Raw genomic sequence first — 14,607 nt, 5'->3', positions numbered from 1 at the left:
ACCTACTAGTTGTAGCTAATTCCGACCAATAAAACCGAATTTCAGTTATCATATTTAATCAACTTAATCATTTTTTTAATGATTTCCGAAATCGTCTCTGTCACCAAGATATGATCACTGTATTAATGAGTTTTTTTTATTATTATTATTTTCATTTATTTATTTTTAACGAATAACCGAGGACTAGGCTTTATGTGGTAAATTATATTATATTTAATTCCTTTGATTGTTTGCACGTACCTTGTATTCTGTTCACCACATTCTATTCTGATTATACAACAACGAACAGAAATTCGAACACCACATTTTAAACAAAACTTTTAATTTCAAGAGAAAATAAGTACAAAAATTAAACTCCAACTTTATCTAATAATTTATATGTACTCCTTTGTTCCTAATAAGTTCATTAACTCGCTTGTACCAACGCAGAACACATATTTCTTATTTCCGCATTTTATAATGTGTTGCATTAAGTTATCCTTTGTATAGCAATTTAATTTTCCAAGTCTCTTTTTCAATATGGCCCACGAATTTTATATTGGTTGTTGTCGGGAGGGTTACCTGACCACTGAAGCAACTGGACGTGGTGATGTTTGAGGAACTCTTTCACTTTTTTTTTTTTTTTTTTTGAAGTGTGGCATGGAACGAGATCCTGTTGAAAGATGAGCGTTTGTCTTTTTGGATCTGCATGACCACTCTTTTCTCCAATATTTTTATGTATTGTCACTTTTCATTATACTGTTAACAGGCACAAGTGATTCTGGACCGTCAGGTCTAAAACAACCCCAGAACATCTTTTTAGCTGGGTGTTTAAGTGGCGGGGAGAAATCTTCTGAGATTTGCGAACATAGGGTATTCACTCTCCTTTGACAAAGAAATGGCTCTCATCTAAGAATATGACCCTCTTCTACTTCAACAGTCCAATCTTTTAAGGGGATAAACACCCTTTGTTGTTTTATAGCCAGTAAGCGAAACTAAAGATCGATAACTACGATCTATGAGTTTCATGCCGAAAAACTATCGGCGAAGGCAATTCGAAGTAAAGGTGGAGCAAGATCCCTCACTATTCTTGATATTTTCTCATAATGTAAAACACAACTCCTAGGAGATTTAATACTTATTACATTATGAGGATTATGAGGAGAGATCACTACCCAGACCGGTTTCAACCTTTTTTGAGGTCTCATCAGTGAGTAGGTTGACCTGGAAGATATCAAAGCTTAGTGAAAAGAACTTACATACCTTCACTACACGAATGCCATAAAGGTGTAATTATATTTTAGTTAAGATAAAAAGCCAAATGGCTAGTTTTCTGGCACCTTAATATAGAAATTAAGGGGATAAACATCCTTTGTTGTTTTATAGCCAGTAAGCGAAAGTAAATGCCGATAGTTTTTCGGCATGAAACTCACAGATCGTAGTTATCGATCTTTAGTTTCGCTTACTGGCTATAAAACAACAAAAGATGTTTATCCCCTTAATTTCTATATTAAGATGCTGCCAGAAAACTAGCCATTTGGCTTTTTATCTTAACTAAGTCCAATCTTTTGCCCACTGCAGCCTCTTTTTCTGAGAGGCTCTCAGAAAAAAACAACTGTTGACAACCGTTGACAACTGCATAGTCAACAGTTGTTTCTTTTTTTTTTTTTTTTTTTGTCTCCAGGCAGTCCTCCCTGTTTCCGACTGACTGCCATATGAGAAACATTAATCCCACTAGCTACCAACTCTATTTAAGTCTACAGCATATTGCTTTTCCAAACTAGTAAACGATCTTGAGTAAGTGTAGTTTACTTTTTTCGCTAAATTTTCCTTTTCTGTCTGGGGAAAAGGTACTTCTCTTTAAAATCACATTCAGAATATGCAAACCAACACCACTTATTGGCAATTTGTCTTTGAATCATTATGGATCTGTGCTGAGAAAGAGTACATATTTTTGAATGCTTTCTTGAAGATTTTTTTAAATAACGAAACCTGTGGGGCGATCATCATTAAAAGAAACACACGTATAAACCAAAGTGAAAATTATTTAATTGTGAATATTTCATCCTAAGTATCTTAGGACATCATCAGTTCAGTATTTAAAAAAAATTAGGAATAACATACAGTTAGGGCGCATGATTACAATAGAAAACGTGAAATAACGTGCATAACGTGCTAAAGTAGTACAAAAAAAAAAAAAAAAAAAACATTAATTATTTAACACAGTTTTGTATGATAATTTATACTGCAAATACGTCATCGACATATCTTAGCCCAAATCACCAAACCTAGCAAATTTGTTTCTAGAACACCTTGAGGAAAAAATATTCACTTTTGAACCCAAACCAAAAATTTGGCTAAGATATGTCGATGACGTATTTGCAGTATGGAATCATCCCGAACCCGAATTACAACTGTTTCTAGATAAAATAAACCTTCTTCATCATCGCATCAACTTTACGTTAGAAAAAGAATCTCCACAGGGTATCTCTTTTTTGGATTTACACATCAAAAGAAAAGAAGACGGTTCTATCGCCACTTCCGTCTTTCGCAAGCCTACATTCTCAGGTCGCTACATTCACAATTCTTCTGCTCATCATCCATCTCAGAAATCTGGCATTATTAAATCACTAGTTTCCAGAGCACACAAATTCTGCTCCTCTGAAGAATCTTTAAACCAGGAATTAGAAGTTATCAAAAATACAGCCATCCTAAATGGATATAATCCCAAAACAACTCAAAAAATCATCAGTCACTTCTGCATACATCAAACCAGACAGGAAGAAGTGCATAGGATTCCCATACCTTACGTTAAAGGCATCTCAGAACGTCTTTCTAAAATTATGAAGAAATACAATTTTGCCACTACTTACAAACCTATCAACCAAATTTACAACTTGTTACCTTCTCCTAAGGACAAACTCTCACCCTTGATGTTACCTGGTGTTTATGAGATTCCATGCTCATGCAAATTATCTTACTTTGGACAGACAGGTAGGTCTGTTCAGAAACGCATCTCGGAACATCAAGACCACATTCGTCTTCTTAAACCGCAGAAATCTGGCCTCTCTCAACACGGAATTGAAAATCCAAACCATAGGATCCATTGGGAAAAGGCTAAACTTTTACATAGATCTTTATTTAAACATGAACGTTTATACAAAGAAAGTTCTGAAGCCCTACTACACAGACCAAACCTAAACCGCAACGACGTTCTTACTATTCCTAAAGTATGGGAAATTATCATACAAAACTGTGTTAAATAATTAACGTTTATTTTTGTTGTTGTTGTTGTTGTTGTTGTTGTTGTTGTACTACTTTAGCACGTTATGCACGTTTTCATGAGATTCTATTGTAATCATGCGCCCTAACTGTATGTTATTCCTAATTTTTGTTTAAATACTGTACTGATGATGTCCTAAGATACTTAGGATGAAATATTTACAATTAAATAATTTTCACTGTGGTTTATACGTGTGTTTCTTTTAATAATGTTTCTTGAAGATGTATCCATTTTATTGTTACACAGAATGAATAAGACGCTACGAATGTCAACTTATTTACACTATTAAAACGCACACTATTAATAAACATCGTACAAACAGTTAAAACACGCAGGCCTCCACCACGATAGTCAACAAAAATCAAAATTATTGTGAAATGACACAAAAACCAAACCCAAAATAACAACGTGACGAAAATTCAGCTTGTTGGAATTAATTTGACCCTACTATATCTCCGTGACACTGATGGAATGCCGAAATAATATATATATCGACCGTCTCCCACATGAAAACTCCAAAACGTGTAGCAAAACAAAGTCATGCAGGGAAGTGAGAATAAATGTTTATTTATGTATCGTATATATTCATTCTATAAAAATTCCATCCCTTCGGAAATTGTAACTGAGAAACGGAAGTTACAATTTCCGAAGGGATGAAATTTTCAGTTTATGGAAATAGCATAACAAAATTAAAGTTAGAAGTATTGCATAGCAAAAGCTGTGTAGCTCATTGGAAGTGACGTTTGCCCTCCAAACTCGTAAGGAAAGCAGAAGTAACGTCTGCCCTCCATACGGCTGCCGAAAGAAAAAGTGTTCGATTCTAGTCACTGACTTAAAGAAATTTTGCTAAGTCTTTCTTTGACCTGTACACCAGAGTTATTAAGCGTTTTTAAATCTTCCATCTCCAGCGGAACCTCTGTTTTTTTTGTCCCGTAAATTCAAGAAAATCAACCACAGAACACTATTTTATAAATCATTTTTTTTTATATATTTATTTATTTATTTATTTATTTTTAGCCACCACGACATCGCGGCACGTGTTAGCAGTTTCTTCACCGAATCCCACTTAAAATTAATGACATCTCTCATTGGCTACCAGTGGAAATTGAACTGTCCACTCAGTCTCCAAAAGTTTAGATATGGCTAAAACGGCCTCGCCTATTTAGCCATAGGGGGAATAAAAACTGATTTTGAGCCAATTCTATTTGACATATACATTAAACGTAACATCAGACCAGAGCAATCAACACGTTATTTCTGCGATAGCTTGCAATAGCTGGAAACTAATTATTCGGCCTTTATATATATATATATATTTTTTTTTTTTTTTTTTTTCTGTGATGCAAGGCTATGCACCTAATCTGGAGTCAGAATACTCTGCCTTCCTAGAGGAAGTGGATGTTGCTTTTGACAGGGTGGCAGACATGGAATCAGTCCTGCTAATGGGTGACTTCAATGCACATGTTGGAACAGATGACCAGACATGGAGGGGTGTGGTTGGGAGGAACGGTGCCCCTGACCTTAACGCGAATGGGTTGAAATTATTGGACTTCTGCTGTACTAACAGCTTGTCCATAATGAATACCTTCTTCCAGCACCGAGAAGTCCATAAGTATACCTGGTACAGGGATACACTAGAACAAAGGTCTCTGATTGACTTCTTAATAGTCTCAGCAGACCTGTTTTCCTCAGTGTTGGACGTTCGTGTGAGAAGAGGGGCAGAATTGTCAACTGACCACCACCTTGTTGTGTGCACTCTACGGCTTCAGAAACCAGATGCTACCATCAACGCTGGTAGGCCTAAGCAGCTATACCGCGTGAAATGGGAGACATTGGAAAATGAGGCTGTGAGGAAGAATTCTGCAGATGACATTTCCTACAGGTTCAAAGAGATTCCCAAGCATACTGCAGGTACTGAGGAGGAATGGAAGCTGTTCAGAACAGCTGTCACTGCCTCTGCACTCTCATGGTGTGGCAGAAAGTGGCTCGGCGTGGCAACGGGCAGTGAGAAAAGGACACCTTGGTGTAATCAAGAAGTCCGAAAAACTGTCCGGGCAAAAAAGGAGTCCTACCTAACATGGCTTAGAGGCAGGTCACCTGAGATGCGTTTGCGGTATGCTGAGGCACGAAAAGCTGCTGCTAAGGCAGTAAAGACAGCAAAGCAGAAGGCTTGGGAATCCTTTGGAGAAAGATTAGACTCATCCTATGCAAATGCAAACAAAATATTCTGACAGACCATCCGCCGCCTTCGAGGGAGGAAATCGTGCACAGCAAGGGTAATTAAGGCCTCTGATGGTGCACTTTTAACAACCGAGAAGGATATCCTCCACAGATGGAGGGAATACTTTGAGAGCCTTCTTAACCCGGGTGGCCCAGCAGTTGTGGACATCCAAGAGGTGCAGATCGGGGCAATGACTAGTCTCACAGCAGAAGAGGTCCATTTAGCAATAAAATCGCTAAAATCGAGCAAGGCTGCTGGCGATGATGAAATTCGGCCCGAAATGCTAAAAGCCTTAAATCGAGACGGTGTTCTCTGGCTGACTCAAGTGTGTCAGGCTGCTTGGATATCTGGGCGAGCACCAAAGCAATGGCAGACAGGCATAATAATACCAGTCTTTAAGAAGGGAGATCAGAAGGATTCCAGTAACTATCGTCGCATCTCTCTGCTCGGCCTGCCTGGGAAAGTGTATGCTAAGTGCTTGGAAAGACAGTGCAGGAGCATAGTTGAGTCAAAGTTTCAGGAAGAACAATGTGGCTTTCGTCCTGGTAGAAGCACAACTGACCAAATCTTCACTTTAAGGCAAGTCTTTGAGAAATCTTGGGCATATGCCAAGAATGTCTACACATGTTTTGTGGACTTGGAGGATTATGACCGGGTTCCTGGGGATAAACTTTGGCAAGTAGTACAGGAGTATGGAGTGGATAGTCAACTATTAGCTGCCATCAAGTCCCTGTATGAATGCCCAGAGGTCTGTGTCAGGGTACACCAGGAACAGAAAAACTTACACTGCATAGTCTCTTAAGTATACAACAGAGGGATGTAAGTTAATCATTCAGTCATAGCCTTAACTAGGTTTCTTATTAATCCATGATGGTGACTAAGTTTAATACATTGAGAAGATACCAGAATGCTGCTAACCATAATCATGGCATCACGTGAAAACGCATCTCTCATGGGAAGGGGTTTGAATAGCTAACGAGCGAGTCCGCATTGTTTCCAAATCATTTTCAGGACTCGACAACGCTCGCCAGTAGTGAATACTGCAGCTGCAGATTAGAAAAAACGGAATTTTTTTTTTTATTAAATAAAAAATAATTTTCTAAATAAAAATGTTTTTAAGTAAGAAAACACAGATGTAGTCCCACTAATCACCTTGTGGAACTTCTATTGACTTATTGGGATATAGTGACAAGCATTTAAAAATGGGGGTCTTAGGTGAGTAAATATTTTGTGGCGGGTATGGTTTCGCATAATTTGTGGAGTCCTCATATTATCACTAAATATCACAAGGAATCATACCACATCATCAGATGCAGGACAACTAGAACCATAGCTCAATCGCACGATCATATGTGCGTAGCGCCGTCTGTTTTTTGCATGTTAAGATCCCATCGGAAAAATTCCTCAGTTGACTGATGTACTTGAAGCAAACGTCATTGCGTGAAAACATGTTCATCATTAACGAAATGCATAGGAAAAATTGTGCCATGCTGTCAGCGGTACAGGACAGTCGATGCGCAAAATCTGGCTGTTGACCATTATTAGGTGGTTAACAGCCTTTCAACTTTACTCTATAGCCAAGTGATCTTCCTCCATTTAGGGAGATCGTCTTCAATTTAAATGGAGCAGATCTCCCTACGCCCATGGCATTTTGGGATTCCAGTTTTCTTGAATTTAAAATATTCATGTTGAAGAATGCTTAAGGACATGTTTCTATTTTCTTAAAATGGGACCCATGTATAAACCAATGATTAGAAGGGTTAGAGAACATATTTTTTTTTCATCCTCTTGTCATGTAAATTTCGTCGGTTAAGTCAATTTCAACTCTAATTACGTGTTATTTGATTACAGTATGCGTTTTCGATTTATCTTAAGCCTTTATTAACTTATTTATACTCATTCTTAAAAGTGGCGTTATTTAATTCCCTACGTTTCAAATACTTTGCTGTCGTTAATAAATTGACTAGAGGAAATTTTTCTAAGCCTTTTTTCGACCGGTTCCCGAGTTAGTCGATCTCTGGCACGGGCAAGCAGGTTTTTCCTCCCGGAAACTCGGGTTTTTCGTCCTGTAAACTCAAGAAAATCGACCGTAGAACCCACATTATTTTTCAGACATTAAATATATTGTGTTAGGGTTAGAGACCACGAGATGGCGGCACATTTGAGCCGTCTCTCTTCACTGCGTACCGCTTAATTAGTGATAGCCTTGGGCCATCTGTCTCTGATTGGGTACCAGTGGAGACTGAACTGCCCACTCAGTCTCCAAAAAAAAGTTAGATAGGGCTAAATGACCTCGCCTACTCCCGTATATACGGGAATAAAAAGGCGTTAGCTGATTTTTTTTTTTTGATATATACTGTATATATATATATATATATTATTATTATTATTATTATTATTATTATTCCTGATACCTCCAAGGAGTCAGAAGACTCATCGCGGGAGGACATCTTCAACTATCTCTACACCTTACCTCTACTACGAATCAACGCCATCTACCGCCCACCTCCAACACCACCACAACTAGTAATTTTTGTCTGTAAATTGCGTGTGTTCTGAAGGGCCGATTTGTATGTATGCGGGATGAAAAACCCGAGTTTCCGGGAGAAAAAACCCTGCTACCTCCGTATGAGATCGGCTAACTCACCATCGATTGAAATCGACCAGATAAAGATTCTTCCCGTCGCGACGAGAATCGAACTTAGGCCTATTCCAATCGAAGGGCGCAATGTACCGTCGTTCTTCCAATTGCGCTACGGAGGCGCTTTATATTTGTTGAGCCTGTATATATATTTGTTGAGCCTTGCTTTATTATTATTATTATTTTATTGTGGTTTAAGATCTCCGTTCTTGTTTTCCTATCTTCTTGGATTCCATTTCGGATGTCTAAAATTTCCTCCTGATAGTTTGTTTCATTCTTTGGACGGCATTTCTGAGTAAAAGTCTAGTTCTTTGGCGGCATAGATTTGTTATGCTTAAGCCGGAACGCACCATGCAGTGGTTAAATTCAGCCAGCGCCTGGCCCTGAGACTTTTTTATGCACCGGGTCCGGAACCGGAACGTTTTTGTTTTGTGGCTTTTCTCCATTTACGGTAATCATGTCTACATTATTGTGTCATTATTCAACAATTGTTCACAGTTTTGATTGTGTATATAAAGTTAATATCAGCAGTCGTCTGATTACAAACACGTGATGAAAGGAACGGGGAGGTTTGGAGCCTCCTGATAAGCATAATATTGTTGTGCAGTGTAGCAGAATTTTAATAAACTCATAGTGATATTTTGTCTTTTCTGGTTGCAACACTGTCAGCAACCAACAATAGAACAGCAGATTAGCAGTTGTTTATCAGTGCTCGTGAGAAAAACAAAGAAAATCGTATAACATTTTTGTGTTTATTTAGGCCTACTATTTCAACCAGGGGCGACTCGTGCATAGGCACTGAGGAACTGCAGCACCCCCAGTTTTTCTCATCATCATCATCATCATCAAATTCCTGCCATGTACTCTCAAGGTGTGTACAGGATATGATAGTATTACGTGAAAAAAATTACATCATTATTAATTTCCTATATACAATTTTCCTCCAAATCAGTCTGTTACTTGACAAGACTCCAACATTATCAGATCTTATATTTCTATCGTCTAAGGTACTTTGTACTATATCAATCCACCTATATCTTGGTCTTCCTCTGGGACGTTTTGCTGCCAACCTGGCAGAGAACACTTGTTTTGCTAATCTTTCCTCGCCCATTCTGTTTAAGTGACCATACCACCTGAGATTAGCTCTGCTAACGCATTCCTGGATGCTGACAATGTCAAGTTCTTTCCTAATATCCTCGTTTTTAATATGATATTGACATTGATGCCATCTGTTCATGCCTATAATCTTTCTCAGGACTCTCATATCTGCAGTCTCTAGTTTTTGGTCAAGTGTTTTACTTCTGACCCAGCTCTCAGATCCATAAATTAAAACTGGTTTGAACACTGTCTTGTATACAGCTAATTTAGTGTTCCGACTAATTTCTCTCTTATTCCATATGAATTTATTCAATTGACTTCCCACCATACCAGCTTTGCTGATTCTGTTGTCTATTTCTATATTTAATTTACCATCTTCAGTAAAAATCGTGCCTAAATAGCTGAAATGTTTTACTTGTTCCACAGGTTCTCCATTCATAACACAGTTGACATTTTCAATGATTCTGCCTATTTTTATTGTCTGTCTTTTTATTGCTGACCTTCATACCATATCTATTACAACAGCTATTCAATTTAGTCAGAGAATCTTGCAGACTTGTAGCGGATTTATTTAGAAGTATAACATCATCCGCATAAAGCAAAGAGCTGACATTAACATCTCCAATTTTGATATCATGTTTAATACCACTTTCCTTCAAAATGTGATCCATATAGATAGTGAATAACAGAGGGGATAATGTACATCCTTTTCTCACACCAGATTTAACATTAAACCACCTTCCTGTACTTCAATTCTAACTGCTGACTTACAACTCAAATAAAGACTAAGTATTGCTTAATATAATGCCCCATTGACACCATATAACTGCAGCGTATTGAATAGCTTCTCTCTTGGCACCTTGTCATATGCCTTTTCCAAATCGACAAAACTTAAATACAGATCTTTGTTATATTCCCATGCTTTCTCGACTATTTGTCGTAAAGTGAAGATCTGATCCTGACAGCCTCTATTTGGCCTGAATCCAGCTTGTTCTTCACCAAGCTTTTCTTCCACAATTCTTCTCAACCATTTCTCAAGTATACTTGTATAGATCTTGCCAGGAACACTCAGTAGGGAAATACCTCTGTAATTCTCACATTCAGTTTTATTTCCATTTTTATATATGGGTACTATGAGAGCTCTACTCCAATCATCGGGAATTCGTCCCTCTTTCCTGGCTTTCTGAACTATGCAGTGCAGCCACTGTAAGACTTATACCACCATACTTCAACATTTCTGGTCGAAAGAATACCAATTTTTCTCAATATATATAAATATATTTATATTTATTTATTTATTTATTTTCCCTATTTGCTTGTAATATTTAATTTTATCATCAACAATCCTATACAATTCTCTTATTTTGTATAAAAAATAATGAAAATCCATCTTGTAGCACTTAGGAGGGCGAAGGACGCTAGCAGCACAGTGTTTACCACAGTGCCATATTGTCACAAGCCGCCAATTGTTTATATGCAGTTTGCGCCAGTAATAGAGTGTTCGTAGCGCTTATCGTGTTTATTCAGTCTCTTTAAATATTTGGACATTACAATTAAGGGCATAACATTTGTTATAGTTTTTATTTTAGAACATTATTGGGGTTATTGACAATTATGACCTCAGAAATGCAACCTGAAGAAATAAGTTCTGTGACTGTAAGTGATACAAAAACTTAAATTTTGGTAGAAAAAAAAAAAAAAAAACACTTTTGAGGAGCACTATGAATTAGGATAGGTTAAATGCACTTGCAATGATTTCGATGGAGAAAAAAATTCTTCAACAGTCACACGAACATCAAGAAAAAGTTATTGACCATTTCGCTGGAAACAAAACAAGAAGAATGGATTTTATTTTTAAGTAATTTTGCATTATACTAAACTGTATAATTTTATCGATAATAAACAATATTTTTTAATGAAACAAAACAAGAATATATTTTAAAGTAATTTTGAATTATACCAAACTATAATTTTATCGATAATAAACAATATTTTTTCACGTTTATTTTATTTTTTATCATAATTTTGATATTTTATACAAACACGTATACACTGTACTTAGTGTGTATGTATATCTCGAAAGTTGCAGCACCGCCACGATTTCAAGCCACGAGCTGCCACTGATTTCAACTATGGATAAGTACTTACTTATCCTCGTACATTGTTTAATTAAGAATTAAACGGATAAGTACTTACTTACTTATCCGTTTAATTCTTAATTAAACGGAAAAATTGCTCGGATGACAGTGACAATACAAAACGAATTTGTAACGATAGTTTGTGGTAGTTTTTGAAGAGAAAGAAGTCTGTAACGAATCCACAGAAATACATGATTTGTATCTGTATCTAATGTTTCTGGTAGTGTGGAAGAGAAGGCCTGATGGTTTTATCTCCATCAGAATAAATAAAATTTTTAAAAATATGTTGCGACAATCTAGCAATAGCCTCACATTAATGATCCTTACTTTAAGAGCCCAGAGCTTATTCGTTTAGAATTTAACCACTGTATGACGTGATATCTTCGGAATAGGAACAGAAGTAGATTTTAATATTATGTGACACCTCCTCCAGGGAGTCCAAAGATTCATCGAGGGAGAGCGTGCCAACAGCATCGAACGGTTGAACCACTTCCAACTACTAACCGCTCTCAAACTTGCTTACCTTTTTTTTGCTAGCCATTAGTAACAAAGACTCGACCAACCTTTGCTGATTTTTTTGCGATCACAGGGCCAGAAACGGAAAGTCGTCGTATATGAAATTTTGAAGTTCTTCCATAAAAGCGTGGTCCTAAGTTTTCATCGCTTTTAATATTTTCTGTCTCCATTCCTTGAATGACGTCTTTAGGTTAGTAGAATAGATCGCCCTACCCCGTATGTATGGCATTTGTTCTTTGTGATCATTAAAACGATCATCTATGTATTTTCTTCTCTTACATCCTCTCTCACTGAATTATGCTATATGTTTTTTTTTTTTTTTTGTTGTTGTTGTTGTAGAGATCTTTTTCTTTTCATGTATTTTCATGCCTGTTACCGACTTGTGTTCTTCATATGAATATGTTCGTTACCTTTGTTTTTTGAGATTTCCTCGTATGTGACTGCATCGCCAAGATAGCAAAGAGTATTAGAATAATAAATCATATTATAAAAATGTGTCATGTAAAGTACTTACTTTTTAAAGACGAAAAAATACCCACAAACATCACCAGCCTTGTCAAAATAGTTTTAGCCATAGCGATTTGCAACTGAATTATTGTCCACAGTAAATGAATGACTATTAGTGAACTGTGTTACTGAGTCTGTATATATAAAAGCAGCTGACTTAATTCATGATAAGCTGCTGATAATAAAGTACAAGGTCCATTTGGTTGCTGAGGTTTCGGACATGTTCAAAATATTATCATAATTACTTCAGTTCATGTAGAAATGTCGCGTGACAACTAGTTTACAGCTATATTCTTTAACACAGGAAATGAATGCTAATGATCAGCTTTCAGTTCTGTGCTAGCGGAAAAATCGGGGTCTCCAGGCGAAAGTACGTCGTTGTGGCACCCTTTGGACAGATGTTGGGGCAAAGGGGAAAGTTGTTTTTATGTTATTAATAAATCAATAATTTCTTTATTCACATTTGAAAAATATCAATACACTTTTACCAAGGTTTGACAAATTGTGTAACACCCTACTCGCCACGCAAAAAATGCATTTGCCCTATCCCCCATTTTTTTCTAATGATATGTCACTATATTCCAATTGGACAAAGTGATTAGTGGTGCTACACCCGCATTTTTTTAAAAAGATTTTTAGAAGTTTTTTTTTTTATTATTATTATTAAGTTTTTTTTAAAAAAATCCATTTTGTCCAACCTGTAGCTTTTCGCCAGCTAGCAAAATCTACTCGGCATTGGCCGGTATTTTGTCGAGCCCTGTTTGGTATATAAACATTCTCGATGCTATTCAGATGAGAGCGGATCGTTGACTGGCGACACTTCTTTCATACTCTCTCTTTTCAGCCATTGTCATGTAGATTGTTAGTTTCCTCATTGTCTCTCTCTCTCTCTCCTACAAATATTTCCATGGGTACTGTTCAGCAGAACTAGGATCCATCATGCCCTCATTTCTACTAAACCTATATCAATATGAAAACCAGTGTCACACTTACAGTTGCACTGCTGAAACAACGAACTTGTTACTTCCTTTCCTTCCATTCGCCTTCTTCCTGTGGAACACCTTTTCCTATGAACTGTTCTGCAACGATTACAGCCACCAGCTCTTCAAGCAGAATATCAACAGATACTTGGTTCTTGATATCAGCCTATATTGCACAGAGCATTTATTTGCTCTATGCAATATCTTTGAAAAAAAAAAAAAAAAAATTGTGAACACATTTATGCGCAAACAAAAGTTAGTCGTTGAAGCTGTACAATTTCTATATCAAATGATGATGATATTTGAATATACTGAACACTGAGCTCAGAAAGGAACATTATCTTAAAATAAGTATTAGAAATTGGATAATTTAAGCACAAAAATAAATAAATAAAATAAAACTTTAACCTTTAATAAACATGCTGGAATACGGAGAAGCTGAAATGAAATATATAAATACAGCAATAGGGATAAATTATAGTGGCATGTATTGCATTATTATTATTATTTTTTTTATTTTTATTTTTTGCATGGTTCTAAATTTCGCGTATCATTCTTTTCTTGGTTTCTCCGCATTGTAAGCCCTGCTGAATTCTGCCAGGCTACTGCTTTCATTGATGCTCAAGTGATGATGATTAATGGTCATCTAGGGTTCGCATAATTCTTAAAAACTGTTATTCTAACTTTGAAAAGTGATTAATCGAAAAAAAATCACTTAAGTCCTGATTTCTAAGAAGATGATGATGTGGAAAGAGTATCGTGAGAATAAGAGTGAGAGGAATTATGAAATATATAAATAAAGCTCAGCCCAGAAAAATAACGAGTATTGTGAGAAAAGCTAAAACGGAGTATGAAAAGAAATTGGCCATGTAAGCTAAAGGCAATCCAAAAGAATTTTATCGTTATGCCGCAAGCAAAAAAAAGAATGAATGTGGATGAATAACTTTATTGAATGCAGATGGTACACGAGTGTCGGAAGCTAAGGAGATTGTCCAGTTAATGAGTGCTCACTTTGCTAAGATATATCAACCAGGTGTACGTAGTATGGTGCACAGTGCTACTGCTACGTTGGATGAAGAGTTAGAAGTTCATGAAAATGAGGTTGAAGAGCTTTTGCATAACCTGGATAAGAATTTGTCAATAGGGACAGATGGAATATTTGCCTGTTTGTCAAAGGAATGTTCAGCTGAATTAGCTAGGCCTTTCCTTTCACACATTTGTATAACTTGAGTTTCAGTTCAGGA

The 14,607-nt window shown here is 36.6% G+C and overlaps 1 protein-coding gene across 2 annotated transcripts in view; it reads right to left on the bottom strand.

Annotated features, from left to right (window-relative positions):
• LOC150098145 (lysosomal acid glucosylceramidase-like) overlaps positions 1–12,503 on the bottom strand; it is a 235,650-nt gene extending 223,147 nt beyond the window's left edge. For both annotated transcript variants that reach the window (XM_090406013.1, XM_090406012.1), the window contains exon 1: positions 12,391–12,503. In XM_090406013.1, the coding sequence (XP_090262139.1) occupies positions 12,391–12,451 (61 nt within the window). In that variant the 5' untranslated portion in view covers positions 12,452–12,503. The remainder of the gene's footprint in view (positions 1–12,390) is intronic.
• Positions 12,504–14,607: the final 2,104 nt, after the last annotated feature.

Source organism: Typopeltis vanoorti, chromosome 16 (assembly GCF_054136105.1).
Source record: "Typopeltis vanoorti isolate ZY-2024b chromosome 16, IOZ_Tvanoo_1.0, whole genome shotgun sequence".
In the NCBI taxonomy this organism is placed as follows: Eukaryota; Metazoa; Arthropoda; class Arachnida; order Uropygi; family Thelyphonidae; genus Typopeltis; species Typopeltis vanoorti.
Note: the sequence above shows the minus strand (reverse complement) of the source record. Positions and strands in the feature narration are given on the sequence as shown.